The 16870-nt window shown below is 36.4% G+C and overlaps 1 protein-coding gene and 1 long non-coding RNA gene across 2 annotated transcripts; both read right to left on the minus strand.

Annotated features, from left to right (window-relative positions):
* Positions 1-3353: 3353 nt before the first annotated feature.
* LOC110901873 lies at positions 3354-5810 on the minus strand. The gene is made up of 3 exons (XM_022148637.1): positions 5703-5810; positions 4790-5627; positions 3354-3367 (listed from the first exon to the last, which is right to left on the minus strand). The coding sequence occupies exons 1-3, from the start codon at positions 5808-5810 to the stop codon at positions 3354-3356; spliced, it is 960 nt and encodes a 319-aa protein (XP_022004329.1).
* A 1064-nt stretch (positions 5811-6874) lies between these two features.
* LOC110899594 lies at positions 6875-10925 on the minus strand. The gene is made up of 2 exons (XR_002570365.2): positions 8713-10925; positions 6875-7131 (listed from the first exon to the last, which is right to left on the minus strand). It is a non-coding gene; the product is annotated as an uncharacterized LOC110899594 (long non-coding RNA).
* Between the last annotated feature and the right edge of the window lie 5945 nt (positions 10926-16870).

The raw sequence follows: 16870 nt of genomic DNA on the forward strand, positions 1-16870 counted from the left end.
ACGGCTGGGGTATTGCCGCATGGAAAGTGGGCAAGTGGAGGTTTCTTTCCAATTCCATGCCATCATCGTGACTTCTAAGGAGTACGGGGTGATGACACGTGGCCCAGACGGTTATAACCGTCTGGTGGTGCACGATTGAGCCTTCTAGAAGATTATTGCCATAATTCGGTGTGACTCCTTATCGTGTGGTATCAGTATAGTAAATAATATCCAAGTCTGGGTATTATTTAAGTGGAAATGTTAATCTGCGATTTTTATCCCTGTTTGTTATGGAGAAAGGCGCAAGGACTCATTAACTTCCTTTTGGCGCGCGTGTGTTATCTGCTGTCTTTCTTAAACTCTCTTTGTTGGACCAGTGCGCAGTCGCGCAAGGTCTAAAGAGGGTTAAAAGGTGAAGTTGTGGTATGGTCCCAAGTACTTAATACGAGGTTTTTGGGACCTTACCCCTTCAAATACTTATATGACATAACACACCCTTGAAATACCTTAAAACATTCAAAAAAACCTAAGGGACTCAAAATGACAACCTTTAAAACATAAAATCGCGCTTGAAGGTCCCTGGCTACCCGCGATGGAGCTTGCCTCTTCCTTCGCGCCCCGCCACGGACTCGGATCCGCGACCTGACTTAATCAGCCTTGCTGATTGGCGGGTTTTGTTGTGTTTTCTTGAGTTTTAAGTGTGTTTCTTGTCATAAATACTCACAACCACTAACCCTAATCACTTCCCTATAAAATCCAACCCATCTCCAAGCATTTTTCACTTTTCAAACACCTCAAACTCACCCTCAAACACTCTCAATCAGCTGAAATTCGCCAAGTTGGACATATTCATCATAAGTTACTAAAACAAGCATATCTCACTCATTTCTCAACCTTTTGCTTTGATTCTTTTTCCTACTTGCTTGGATGGACCTTAGGAACATTTCCACAGGTTTTCCATGGAAAACCAAGGTCTGGAATGTCACCAAAAAGGCTCCAAAATGGACTGCAACTTTCTGTTTTAATCTAAACTTTGTTAATCTTGCTTAAACTTGAGTTATCTCATCTCAAACCTATGTCCTTATGCTTATAACCACATCTATGGTTAGTTAGTCTTAAAAACAAGGTTGAGACATGTAAATCAGAGGTGTAAACCTCACAAACTTTCTATTTTGTTTAGGGTTTTTACCCACAAGTGATGTTCAAGCTTAAAGCTTGATGATTGTGTGATTTAGGATTAGCTTGGGCTATCCTATTTGAAAATCCACACATTGCTTGATGTTTTCTCATAGATTAGTTGTTCTTATTCCATTATTACTTGTAAGTTCATGACCCTCCTTGAATGTTCATAACATCAAGTGTAGTGGTGAACACCTAGAGGTACCTAAATGGAAGACTTGTTCTTCCTACCTCCTACATGACTTCTATGACACAAAAGAGGTTCCTAAATGGAGGATTCATCCTCCTACCTCATGCTTGAACTATTGGACTTATTGATATATTACATAATCTATATAATACTTATATATACTATTAAATATTCGAACCTTTGATGATGAAATTGTGTTCATTCGTCAAAGTACCAGATTACATCATCTAAGACCTAGTAATTTGTTACGATTCTAATGGGTATTAAACCTATGAAATCATTCTAACCCCTATGGGTTTTATAGTGTCAAGAACGAGTACTAAGTCTAAATGATTATTTTCGTGTATACTTACTTTGTTACACTTTAAATTCCAAAATCTATACATCCCTTAATCTTCAATCCAAACCCATTCATACGCTAAGTCTCATTAACTCGTCAATACTTGGATAATCGGAAGACTTAGAAATTTTGTGAGTACACTTGACCCATTTTCCTTTTAATACACTTTGGGTGCAACATGTTTTACTTATTAAAATGCATGATTCACAAACATGCTTTATTCAATCAATCCTTATACATGCTTTGTTATGCTTAAGTTCATGCTAGAATTCATACTACTTGTTAACCCGCCTTAACAATTATAGCGCTATAGGAGTAGCACACCACCCGACGGGGTTTTTGTTAAGTTATATTCTTTACGGTCTCGATATTGTTATATCGAGGGATGCTATTATTCATACTTTACGGTCTCGATATTGCTATATAGAGGGATGCTATTATTCTTGTGGATACTTGGGTTTGACGTTTAGTTATGCATGATAGTTTGACCTTGTATACCAATTTGCTATGTTGGATTGAAAATACTTTTTATACATATGTCACGAGTCTGAAACTAATGTACTCGCCAATACTTTTGTATTGAACTATGCTTTTAAAGCATGTTGCGGGTTTAACGATGATGTTGGTGATGCATGGAATCTAGTAGGATGCTTAGATACATACTTTAAATTTTGTACTCCTATTGTATTGTATTTCATTATTCATGCTGTTGTATTTGCTTCAAATCCTTGTAATTGACTCTTTAGAAATGGAATGAAATTTATTATTTAAATACTTGTCACAATTATTAGTGTTATGATGTCTCGAGCAATCTATTTCGTCTCACTCCGATGTTTCCGCCATCGGTTGAGGTGTGACAGATTGGTATCAGAGCCATAGCTATAGGGGTGTGGTTGATGTAGTAGCAGGGAAAAAAATCGGTGTTATGGGATTGATGCATGATGTAGTGGGTGGAATTTGATGAGGAGTAGGTTGGACATGTGGGGTGTGAGATGGTGTAGAGAAGGATGCATCGAGAAAGGTTGTTATTTCAAGTTCATTTATCGGTTTGGCAGTGGAAGTGGCATCATAGGGAAAGTAGGTTTCATCAAAACGTGCATGACAAGTTATATATGTATGTGAGCTGCAAGGGTCTAAACATTTATACCCTTTGTACTTGAAGCAATAGCCAATAAAGATACATGGTAAGCTTCTTGGGGTAAGTTTGTTTGGGGCATAATCATGTAAAAAAGGATATACACGACAACCAAATGTACGAAACGAAGCATAATTGGGGGTTTTAGTATATAAAAGTTCAAATGGAGATTTACCATTAAGAATGGGTGTAGGAAGGCGGTTGATAATATATACCGCGGAAGAGAATGACTCAACCCAAAAGGATGCCGAAAGTTTAGCATGAAATAACACTGCCAACCCAGTTTCAACAATATGTCGATGTTTACGTACAACCCGTCCATTTTGTTGAGGGGTATATGGACAAGACATTCAATGAAACGTGCCATTGGATTCAAACAAGGAACGAACCTTATGGTTAGTGAACTCGGTTCCACCATCACTTTGAAACGTTTTGATTTTTGTGGCGAATTGTGTTTGAACAAATGGCATAAACACAGATAAAGCATCAACAAATTCTGATTTGGCCCGTAAAGGGTATAACCACGTGAACTAAGAAAACTCGTCTATAAAAGAAACATAATAAGAAAAATTATCATTCGATTTAACCGGTGATGGTCCCCATAAATCACAATGGTTAACTCAACGGGTGAAGAAGCCCATTTATTATTATTAGAAAATGGTAGTCGTTTGGATTTGGCTAACTCACAAGGGGAGCAAAGTCCTGGTTTAGGTAACACAGAAGTAAACGAAAAGTGTCCATTATTTTTTAACATAGTAATAATAGCAAAAATTGTATGACCTATACGTGAATGCCATAACTCAAAAGACGATTTAGGACACGAAGAAGTAGAAATTAGGGCTACATGATTATTGCGAAGAACGTAGAGACCGTCTTCAAGACTCCCTTGAGCTAGGACTAGGGATGTCCAAAATGCTCCACGATCGCTCGAAAAATGCTAGAAAAATGCTCGTTCGATTCCCGCTCAGTTTGTAAATGAGCCGCTCGGATCGGTTCAATTCAAATTCAATCCAAGCATGAGCAAAGGTCCGCTCGCTTGTCGATCGCTCGGTTTCGCTCAAATATTTTTATTAAATAATATATATATATATATATTACATTATATAGATTTTAAAGACTAAAAGCCAAAAAAATATACTAGCCCAACTTAATATTTAATACCAAAATCTAACCCTAAATCCCTAATTCCTAAAACCATCACATAAACTGATTGTTCGAATGTTCGATCTGCATATCTCGCCGCTGCCACACACCAAAATCTAACCCTAAATTCCTAATTCCTAAAATAATCTCATAATCTAATTGTTCGATCTCATGATGAGGGTGAAGTCCTTGGTATAACTTGCTAAAGTCCTCTCTATTACACAATCACATATCGCACTTTATTTTGTGCTTCTTCATATTGTTAATAACATTTTTAGAATCATGATTTTAGTTATGTGTTGCTTTTGTTAGTAAGGTGTTGGACATGTTTTAATTAAGTTAGGATTTGTTTTTATTGAACGCAACCTTATAATAGTCTTGATTTCAGTTTTTTTTTTTTTTTTTTTTTTTGCTACACATGTTTTAATTTCAGTGCTGAGAAAAACCGAGCGAAAACGATCCGCTCTATTCAAATTCAACCGAGCATGAGCATCACTTTTGTGCTTGGTATTGCAAATTCGATCCGATCGGATCGGTTGTAATTCAATCCGAGCACGAACAGACCCTCGATCGGATCGGATCGGCTCATGAACACCCCTAGCTATGACTTGTTTGGTTCCCCGATCCTGAATGTAAAAGTGAGGATATGAGAATAGAACATCAACAAAATTATCCTTGGTTAGTTTGCTTATTGATAAAAGATTTTTTGTGAGATTAGGCACAACTAACACCTCATTTAAATTAAGAGAGCCAAGGATTTTCGTGTTACCGATATGTGATACTGGCAAGGAGTGACCATTGCCAAAATAGACACGTTTGTTACCTTGGGCAGATGAGGAGTTCTGAACATTATTTGGGTTAGGAATCATGTGATCAGATGCTCCAGTGTCACAAGTCCAGTCCGGAATGGTGGGGTTCAAGCCATATTGAGCATGAAAAGCATGCACAAGTTGTTCTTCATTGGGTGCCATGGAAGTAGCAAAGGTAGCAAGTTTAGAACACTGTGTGGCATAGTGACCTTGTGTCCTACAGAGTTGACATGTTGGAGGACGTCGACTGCGGTTTTGAGGACCATTAGAATAACGGCTTGGGCTACGAACATTAGTGGAGGAAGAGTTGGAACAGTTGGGCCTTGACTGGGCTTGAGAAGTAGGTGCGTCATGCTGGGATGAGCAACGGTTAGGACGACTGGAGGACTGATTGGGAGATTGAACCGAAAAGGCAACAGGAGGTGTGGATGAACCATGTAAGGCCTTAACAAATAATTCATGGCTTTCTGCTCTTGCAAGAAGATCTTCAAAACCAAGAAGAGGAAGAACGGATCTGACCAAGGTTGAAAAACTTTCGAATACAGGACCAAGTCCACACAGGAACCAGTGGAGTTGATCCATTGGGTCAACAGGGTGCCCGAACGCACAAAGCTGATCACACAGAGCTTTGAAAGTGTGACCGAATTCAGAGACAGATTTTTTGCCTTTTTGGAGATTTCGCAGATTATCACGAAGATTCTGGATGCGTTTAACAGAAGAATTACAGAAGGCATTCTCGAGAGCAAGCCATATGGCTCGAGCCGTGGGGAGACCAACGGTCACAAACAAAGCTTCTTCAGTGAGAGAAGCATTAAGGAGAACAATAGCCTTTTGTTCATCCCGTACCCATGTCTGGTAGTCGGGGTTATCAACGGTCTTTTTCGAAACAGTAATTGTTTCCGGTGGAGCCAATTAAGTTCCATCTACATGGGGCAGAAGATGCTGAAGAGACAGGAGAGGACGCATCTGAGTTCGCCAGTAGAGGAAGTTGGTGGATGATAGTTTCAAGGTTAAGAGAGGAGCGATGTTGGTCATGGGTGCAGGTTCGGCTGAGGAAGAAGAAGGGGAAACCATGAGGAAAGGAAGAGGGGAGGGAAAACGAAGGGAGGGGGAGAACTTCAACCACTTCAGTGAATAATGACTGATACCATTAAAGGGTTTTGCTTTGAATGAATATTATTGATACAGACTAAACAATATATAGAGATACAAGTTACAAATAAGGACCTAAAGAATTAAAGAAATACATATAAGACATACAAACTATCTAACATTTAATATATTTTTCAAGATCATCATGGTGTAAACCATGGTTTTTAACTTTTATAAAAGTTATACATGTAAGAAAAATCATCATCTTGTTGTAGTAAAGTTCAAGGATTACAAATGATCTTGTTTAGATTTAAACATCACAATGATTAAATCGTCATGTTTAACCTTAATCATACAAGATCATACACTTAAACAACTTACTTTAACATAATCAACATCAACATAAGCATAATCTAACACATATTAACATAATCAACACAATATACACCTTATTTAGTAGACTTTTATGTAAAGATTAGTGTTTTTAAGTTTGGTTTTGTTGTAGGGTTCAAGATGAACATTTTGTACATAATCTACATAATAACTCATGCTTAAAAAATGGGTGTGTAAGCCTTACAACTTTGCAAGATTCTTGGATGAACTAGATGAAGATGAATAAGAAAATAAAGCTTCCAAGATGACAAGATTAAGCTCCTAATGATCGTCCATTCTTGCTAGCTTTTTAGATGGCCTTGAAATGGGATTTTTTATAGGTTAAAATGAGATGTTTGAAGCATGAAAAAGGGGAGATTTAGGGGGGGTGTTGGGTGCCGTGAGGTGAAGGGGAAAAGGAGGGGATGTTTGGTGTTGTTCATAAGTTGCAAAGAAACTAGGATTTACCTTGCGCGCGTTGCGGCGCGCGGCCCCGGATCGTTCTGTAAGGTGATAAATCAGGGATGCCATACAACCAAAGTTGTCAACCGTATTCGAGACAGGGACCAACAATTTTAAAAAAAACATATTAGTCACTAAAATAGTAAAATTTATTTTTTATAACTCAGCAAAACTTAAAATAAAAACAATACTCGCCTCAATTAACAGTAATGGCCAAGAATAAACAAAGCAGGTTGATTGTTTTTTGTTCAAAATCTTTTGAACTTCAAATTTGTCAAACAGAAACGGTCAACATAAGTTCATGTTTGGTGCAATGAATAAATACATTTCTAAGTAAGATTACATGTATTTTATTTTATAAAACCTATTACTAAAATGCACCTCCTTTAAATTTTCTTTGCTCAGATAAACTTCTAACCTGTGCGCAAGACTGCAAGAGTAAAACATATAGAAAAAATAATAATCAATGGAAGTAATAGCTAACTTCTGGAAAACAGAACCAAGGCGCGCTTTTTACAAAATTCGAAAGTAATAGCTAACTTCTGGAAAACAAAACTAAAGACAAATTAACAGCACTAAATGGCGATTAACTAAAATATTAATGGAATATAACAATAAGGCATCTACAACTTTCGCAATATAATTAGCAAAGCAGGGTCATGACGCAACACGCTAAAAACAAAGAGAATACAAAATAACACATATAAAACGTGCATAATGTTATCGGTAAGGGGCAACGCTGCTATAGGATAACGAATATGAATGTGCACACAAAGGGCTTAAGATAGATAAGTAACATGAAAACGATAGTTCATGACTTTGGAATTTGGTTTTGAAGCGAAATTCGGGGTGTAGACTGCTGGAACAATCCATGCCATCTAGATATCTTCTATTATCAGCCTGCTATGTTATACGTGTTTATGTTACAAATGGAATCAGTAAATAATATAAAGGTTTATGTTAAAACAAATTAGAAGAACAAATTACTAAGAAAATTAATGATATAAACATATATGTTTTATTTATGTTCTATCAAATAAAACCACGCAACCCCCACGATCTCCAGTTGAAAGTAGATCTCCAGATTTATCAAATTTTATAGCTGATACAGTATTAACTGCATAAAAAAACGTCACGTTATCAAGCAGGAATAAGAAACAAACACTTGTGTTTTTAATATTGAAAAATGTTCAATGACGTATTTAGTTAAATTTTCAAAAGTTGACCAAAGTTGTCATAATGAGAAGATTGTTAAATCTGGGTAGTCAAAAGCTTAAGGTGCACTCAAGACACATAGGGTGAGCTTGTCGCCTAGGCGCGTAAAAAGAAAGTATTGAGGAAGGCAATGAGCATGTGTTATCCAGACCATTTTTAGGCTACTCTAGGCTGTTTTGGACTTGTTTTAGGGTAATTTAGGTTGGTTCAGATCATTTTGAGCTATTACTGGGTGGCTCAGATTTCCAGTTCAAGTTGGTTCACTGCTCCTATGCGCGTAGGTGCACTCAAGGCGGTTTGGCTGAGGCGCTGACCAAAGCCGAACATAGGCGCGTAGGAACCAAGGCAGTTTGACTACAGAGAAGTAACTATAAACAACAGTCACTTTTAAAGTATTTGTTTGTATTAATGATCACAACTACAAACTTTACCCAATAGTTTTTTACCTATACTAAAACTCCAAACATTAGACCTAAATTGACCCTTTCAAGTCAAACATACGTCTCTAAAATTCAACATAACAAGATTTCATACCAAAAATAACAATATCCACACCAATTTCAAAAATCAATACACCTGAAATCAAGGCATCAAGTTGTCTCTTTCCTAAAACCTAGAGAATGTTGAAAGGATGCAGACTACAACCTAACTCTAATATCACACCACATAATATCAATGAGAAACAAATCACAATAGCAAGCATCACTACAATTGTAACATCACACTAAATACATTTCAATAATAGATAAAAACTTCAAAAAGTAAGTAATAATTCATTGATCAAGTATTCTTGTACCTTCCTAAACCTCTTCACCAGCAACAATTTAGTCAAAAACCTGAGAGAAATCCCAGTCTAAACCCTATGTAACAGCCATATCCACGTTATCTTACTTCAGATTTCATATGAGGTTTCGATATTTTAGAGATAGAAAGAGAGATGAAAACAAAGATGGTACCATGAGAGGAGAGGAAATGGGGAAAAGATTACCTTATGAAATTAGGGTTCGAGTACAAATCAGTGGCACACAATATCCAATCTGGTATGCTCTCTGCCAAAAAATGTGTTTGCTGAAGTCGGCGGAGAACTCAGCCTTAAGACGTCGCCATCATCCCCTTCATCGATTGGGGTGGTCGGATTCCTTTCATCGGTCTCTCTATACACCGCTTTCTCTCTCTCTCTCTCTCTCTCAATGTCTCTATACCTTCCTCTGAGTCTCTCTTCAAATGTGCATCTCTTTGGGGTAAAACCAGTGATGGAAGTATTATTATGAGGAATGGTACAATGTAAGCCACGACCTGGTTCTTAAACTCACAACAGAATACCAGCAAAGCAAATGGTTTCAGAAAATACCACCTTACAACTCCCTAATGCAACACATACAACAACCATATACACATAAAGAAACGAAGCACATGGTACAACTCCTATTGCTCACAAATGTTGAAAATTAGAGTATTATATAATATATAATGAGGAATTTTGGTAAATTATGATATGTAAACTTCCTTTAGTCAAATAAAATAAATCAAGACCATACTCTTACATCAATACTACATGTAGGTTGTAGGATCACATGGGGGATGGAGTTGGCCGATTTGGGTATGGGGGTGTAAGATTTTATTATTATTTTTTTAACATAACCAACATGTGATGAAAATTGGTTAATTATGGTAGATGTTTTAGCCATTAGAGATAATTAGGTTAATTAGGGTATTAAATATAGTTTAGGATTATAAATAAAACCTAATTAGTTTACTAGTTTAGTGGGTATAAATTTTAGATGGTAAAAATACCACTAGTTCGCTCGCCGATTCGATATCGGGTGATAAACGAAAATTGTAGTTTAATACCGGGAGCGATGGTTTTAATTTACCGTCGAAGGTTATGACGTCTATTCAAGGCGTCTACGACGCCAAACTGTCATTAACTAGTTCGCTAGATGCTTCGTTTAGGCGTTAGGGTGATAAAAATATTGTTTACTAGTCCGTCGGATAAAAAAAGGACAAGTTGTGCAAATAGCGACGTTGTGCCGGTAGCTTGTGTTTCGGATATCCCAAAGCTTACTTAAGGTGTAAAATATTAATTTACGAGTGCTACTGATATTAGAATGATGTATTTCAATGTTGCGGACAATTTATTTTCGTTACAGTTTGGCGCGGATCGGACACTTTATGTTTAGGTGCATTTTTCAGAAAGTTTAAGCATTTTAGTAGTTGGTGTCCCTAATTAGGGATTTTTATTTGCATTTCAACTATAAAATGCTTTCATGCCATTCATCGCTTGTTCGGACAGTTTTCGGAACTAGTTGGCATGAATAGTGTGTTCTGGTGAATAGTGTTTTCAGCATTTTGCCAACATATTTGGACATAGTTTGTAGTTTTCTCGCGACGCGGCGATTGTATTAATATTGTTTGACATATTTAACCATGTCCTATGATTGCTAGACTTTACATGACCTAATCACACATTAATTAAGTCGTAACGAACGCAGTTAAATGTATAATTAAGTTGTACATAATTACCCTTATTTTTGCCGGTTGTCACAATTTCCTTGGTGATTCTTTAATTTCATGGAAAAGTAAGAAGCAAGATGTTGTTTCCGGATCTTCTACTGAGGCTGAGTATCATGCTACGACTATGGCTATATGCGAGATTGTTTGGTTATGATCGCTCCTTAGTGATATGGGGGTCACTATCTCTCAGCCTACCTCATTGCATCGTGATAACCAAAATGCCATGCAGATCGCAAAGAACTATGTTTTTCATGAGCAGACAAAACATATTAAGATTGATTATCACTTTACTCATCATCATCTTTAGCTTGGAACCATCTCGTTTCCCTTTGTTCCATCAACTTTGCAGATTACAAATGTTTTTAATTTTTACCAAGGCTTAGTCGGTGTCTCAATTTCGGTTCTTGTGTGACAAACTGTCAATGTTTATTACAATTGCATTGTGAGTTTGAGGGGGAATAAAGATGTTAGTGTGGGCTTGGCCCATTAGCTAGTTTACCGTACTATATAATTTGTATTTCCCTTTCATTTGTTGCTTATGTTTTCTAATGCAATAAACCCTAGTTGTTTTTTCCTATGTACATGTTTGTCGCTTAACAATGTGAATAGTGAAAAGGTGCGCCTACGTGTCGTCTAGGTGGCACCGCATGACATCATTTTTTCTTAATGAAGCCCCCGATTAAGCCCCCATAACACATAGTCTAATGTTACTTAGAGTTTGGTCAATTAAAACAATCACTATGATGATATACTCAAAACAAACACATTAACTAGAATCATGATTGATTCCACAAAACATAAAATAAGGTGGAAACTTGATAATTGAATATCCAAAGGTAAAGGTAAAATTACGCAACACTGAGTTTGCAAGTATATCCTTAAATTGTGTGAACCTTTATGTCAATTGTGTGCTAAAAATTGTGAATGTGAAACATCTCAGTATACAAAATGTTAAATTATAAACATATGATAAATGATTCAAATAGACATGGATAATGAGATAAATGGTCTAAAAAGTGAATAGTGATAGCTTGAGAAAAGAATGAAAGTATATATATATATATATATATATATATATATATATATATATATATATATATATATATATATATATATATATATTAAATAATGAAAAGATAAACACCAAATGAGAATTTGAGCTCATTCAATCACAAATGTATATTGTGATAAAGATGGACCATATAGGGTTGTTATGTTACACTAAGAGGATGCAACAACCTGCATCAGGTAAATACAAGAAATATTGATGGAGCTTGGCTCATTTCCTACAATATAAAGAGATAAATGCATCTTTTTAGATTGAGAGCTATAACCATACGCTCAAGACACCTAGCGAGCACGACTTGGTTTGAAAGAGTTGAATTCATGTTGCTCATGGTATTTAGTTATTATGGCTTTCATGTGGAGCATAAAAAGAAGAATGTGTTTTTTCCCGGTTGGTATGGAATGTTTTACTGTGTTTATGTAATCATCGTTAGTAGTTGAGACATTATACGAAGGGTAACGTTGCATGATCATGATTGCTAAATAAAAATCCATTTATGAAAGATGATTACAAGGGTTGCATGTTAGAAACATTCATTAGAAGGAATATTATCCTACGTCACGATCCCTAATATATGCTGACATCACCATGGCTACGTCGACACCCATTTACGTCGTGAACATAACATAGTGAAATATTAATGCGTTAAATGTTAGAGCAAGTAATTAATGCTAAGTATCTCCTGTCGGGGGACACATTAAATATTTATCCAAATGTACAGGCCGTTAAACGAATCCTAAGTTAACTCTATAGATATCAAATTAAACATAAAAAAAAACATAAATATCAGATTTAAATTTGATTGCAAAATTTTTAATGTAAAAGATATCATAGGCATAAAAAAATTCTTTTTTTAAAAAAAAATACCCATATCATATCACATTTTCTACTAAAAATCTTATGTATAATATGATACCATTTACGAGGTAAGTTTTACATCAATCGACTATCGTATCCTTGTTCTGATCAAAAGCCCTAAAACATTGGTTTGTAATTCGGAAAAAAAACTTAACTCTGTTAAGCTATTTTAACGGTGGACTATTTTACAAAAAAAATGACCAGTTCGGATTATTATCGGCCAATAACTGACTTTGGATTATTATCGGCTAAATTGAGTTAGATGGGATTATTTATTTCCAATTTGCCTTAAAAGGGTCCTAATAATAACACACGGAAAAAACTTATTTTCACATGGTGTATACGGGCCGTATAAGGTTATACGACCCGTATAGAATTAAATAAACTAACAAAGTCTGTGCCAGTAGACTTTGTCAGTTTATTTAATTCTATACGAGCCGTATAACTTTATACGGCCCGTATATACCATGTGAAAATAAGTTACAATGTATACGAACATAGTATACAGGCCGTATAATCTTATACGGCCCATATTTCTCGAAAATTGGATTTTTCTCAAAGTATGTAATGGGTTTAAGGTGCCAATAACACGAGACAGTTTATTTGATAAAATACGTGGGAGAAAAGACCAGCACCGTTGTCGTTCCGTATTTTCTCCTTTTCTAATTCTCGAAGAATCTCGTAACGTATTGTCTGTTTCTCTAAATCGTCTGTAAAACTACAAAAAAAAAACAAACTATGGGGGCTTTCCATCCATATATTCCATCCAACATATGACACATGATAAAAGCGCTTCTCTAGACAATCTGTGATTATGTTCTGCTTTATTACAGTCGTGAGGTGGTCAAACCTTTCTAAAAGTAGAAAAAAATAAAACATTAACAAGTAACAAAGATTGAAGAAGAAAAGCCGTGTCGTATGACTGTAATAAAACGGAAGCTATCAACGCGGGGATGGGTACAGAAGCCGACATGTCTTCCTGAATCTGAATCTGAATCTGAATAGCAAAGTTAACTTTGACTTATAAAACCCACTAGCAGAATAAGCGGTTTTATCATGTTAGGGAGAATGTTCTCGAAATTGAAGGAAAAGGAAAAATGGTTGCTGATGTTTTTCAGTATTCGGATTTTGTTGGTTTGTTTCCAGCTAGGGTTTAGAATGGTTGAAGGAATGTAGGTTTTTCAGTATTCGGAGTTTGTTGGTTCGATACCAACTCATCTTTAGTAGTGTTTGTTTGAGAACCTGATTCAGATACACAACGGTTCTCCAATTCCAGATCAGTAAGCAAATACACAACGGCTCTCCAATTCCAGATCAGTAATGTAAGGAGAAGCGTTGAGATAACGGACATCCATCAAGCTTAAAAAGAAAACTTGTGTTTCCCATAGTCACAAACGATTGCGTTTCAAATCAAGGGTCCCATCATTACAACCATTTTTTTTCAACGGGGATGTAATGTAATGATTCCTCTCAATTGAATAGACAGACACTTGCTTCATAGGACTCACTTGAATCGTCTCGGAAGTACTGAACAACCGAAATAACAGCTTCGGTTTCATCAGCTGCATCGTTTACCGTGAAATGCATCCTTACAGAAACCACCAGCAGAAGAACCCGACACGTCTTCATGTTACGGGATTCTTCGAGAATTAGAAAAGGAGAAAATACGAAACGACAACAGTGCTGGTCTTCAGGGGTCTAGTCCTAGCTAGTTTGTTTAGACAATCTGGGATTATGTTCCGTTTTAGGGTTTCTTCATCTCATATAACAATATCGATAAACGTTGATCTGGAATTGGAGAACCGTTGTGTATCTGAATCAGGTTCTCAAACAAACACCACTAAAGATGAGTTGGAAAATTGCATCAACTCTCCTATATCAACATACTCTTCTCTGGACGGTTGATCAGCCTGTACCGAAGAAACCAAATTCGCAACAATGAAAACGCCGATAAATGTTGATCGGAAAACGCCACTTAGTTGTTATGAATGACAACTTGAGGGGTCTAGTCCTAGCTAGTTGCTATCATCTGATTTAGAAGACGTTTCGGGTTCTTCTGCTAGTGGTCGGGCTTCCAATGCTCACACAGGGTGATAAACAACGCTAATATGAACACAAACCAACTGCTTTATCTTGAGTCAGAAGGGAAAACTTTTCCTCAGGGGAGGGTGAGTAGTATGAGTCCGAGTCCATTATGGTTCGTGAATGTTTCGAATCATCATAGAAGACGTGTCGGGTTTGTATTTCCCATAGCCACTATTTCCGTAAATCTTGAAGCAAATATGTTTTGGTAGGTTGAAAAGGGTGAATGATCTTGAAAGATTCGTGTGTCATCTGATTGTCATTCCGAATAACTAGCAGAAGACGTGTCGGGTTCTTCTGCTAGTTATTCGGAATGTTTCGAATCATCATTAAAATTAACAATGCGGTCTCGATTGAAGATGTAATTGCAAGACTGTTTGTCGGGCTTCCAATGCTCACACAGGGTGATAAACAACCGTTGATGTTGAAACCGGTTTTACCTCATGAAAAGGAAAGAAACAATTTTTTTTAGAGAAGCATTGGGATTCAAGGGTTTATGAGTCAAAGTTAACTTTCAGATTCAGATTCAGGAAGCAGATGATTTGTCAAAAGACATGGCAGACTGACAGGTGCAGGTTATGTCAGGTTATGATTTGTCGAAAGGGATTTCGAGCAGTTGACAGAAGACGTGTCGGGTTCTTCGGCTAATGGAATCCCGACAAACAGTCTGGTACATGGTTTAATATCTTTAATCTATTAGAACGATCCTTGTTTTGTCTTGTACGTGGTTTAATATCTTTAATCTATTGGAACGATCCTTGTTTTGTCTTGTACGTGGTTTAATATCTTTAATCTTTTAGAACGATCCTTGTTTTGTCATGTACATGCGTTTAATTCCCAAACGTCATTGCAAATTCCATGTTTAATTCTCGAATGCATCTACTTCTCGCAGGTATAACACATAGTCAATGTAGTAAAATGTGAGCTTTTACACCAACCATATCGATATTCTAGTGTTCTTTTTCCTTCAATGATTAATTTGTAATATATGAATAAGATACCTTTGAGATACTTCGTGTTAGTTTGATTTGAATTTTGAAAGTTGGAAGATGTATCTGGTGGGAGTGATATAGTAATTTTCAATAATGTAGGAAGTATTGAGCTTGATGGATGCCCGTTATCTCAACGCTTCCCCTTACATTACTGATCTGGAATTGGACAACCGCAGTCGTTTTAATGCTTCTCAATCAGATATTATTTATTGAATCATAACTGAAACAGTCGGAAAAAACTAAACCGAACCAACATAGTTGAAGGTGCATGTCTGCAAAAGGTGCAAGAGAATGGCGAGTAATCAGTTGTATTTTTACAGATTTGTTTCTTATTGGCCATTATTCGACCGAGTAATCAGTTGTATTTTTACAGATTTATTGTGCATTGTTTAAATCTGAATCAGGTTCTCAAACAAACACTACTAGATAAAACAAGGATCGTTCTAATAGATTAAAGAGATTAAACCACGTCCTAAATATAATCTTCTTTTTACCATTTTTTTACCCTAAAGAATACGGGTCGTATCCTGTTATACGACCGTATACCATCATCGTATACATTTTATACGATGATGGTAAATTATTTTCACATGGTGTATACGGGCCGTATAAGTTTATACGGCCCGTATAGAATTAAATAAACTGACAAAAGTCTGCTGGCACAACTTTTATCATTCACATCATCCTTCTCGATCTCAACCGAAGGGAAATCGAAGAACCAAAAGGGATTTCGAGCAGTTGATAGAAGACGTGTCGGGTTCTTCTGCTAGTGGTTTCTATAACCAATTGCATCTCCTCTCCTATATCAACATACTCTCCTATAAATATGAGTTGGTATTGAACCAAGAATATGAAGATCAACAAAGATGAATTGGTATTGAACCAAGAATATGAAGATCAATAAAGATGAGTTGGTATCTAACTAAACCCATCGTATTTAAATACCAACGGGTTGGTATTGGGAAGAAAAGAAGGGGTTTAAGGTGTTTTGGTAGGTTGAAAGAGGTGAATGATGTTGAAAGATTTGTTGATATATAACAGAGTAACCCTCACAACGGAAATGGTGATTTCCCATAGCCACCGTTTCCGTAGTCAAAGACGGTTGCGGTTTACACATTCAATCTTCATTGCTTCATTAAAATTAACAAGGCGGTCTCAGTTGCATATTTTAGAGAGACCTTTAAGTACAGATCCCACAGCTGCATTTGGAACGCAACGAATTTGACAACTGTGACAGCTTATTAAAAGTATAAATCACCTCCAATCCTTTCCTACTCAAATCACACACTATAAAGTTTAAACTTATCGTGTATTGTAGTTTGGAAAGATGACCGAATAGAGATCTGAATCAGGTTGTGTATTTGCTTACTGATTGTTGAAAATATTTGTTGAAATCGAAGAAATGAGTAAAAAAGATTAAATGAGGCGTGCATTGTTTAAAT

Source organism: Helianthus annuus, chromosome 13 (genome assembly GCF_002127325.2).
Source record: "Helianthus annuus cultivar XRQ/B chromosome 13, HanXRQr2.0-SUNRISE, whole genome shotgun sequence".
Taxonomy (NCBI): domain Eukaryota; kingdom Viridiplantae; phylum Streptophyta; class Magnoliopsida; order Asterales; family Asteraceae; genus Helianthus; species Helianthus annuus.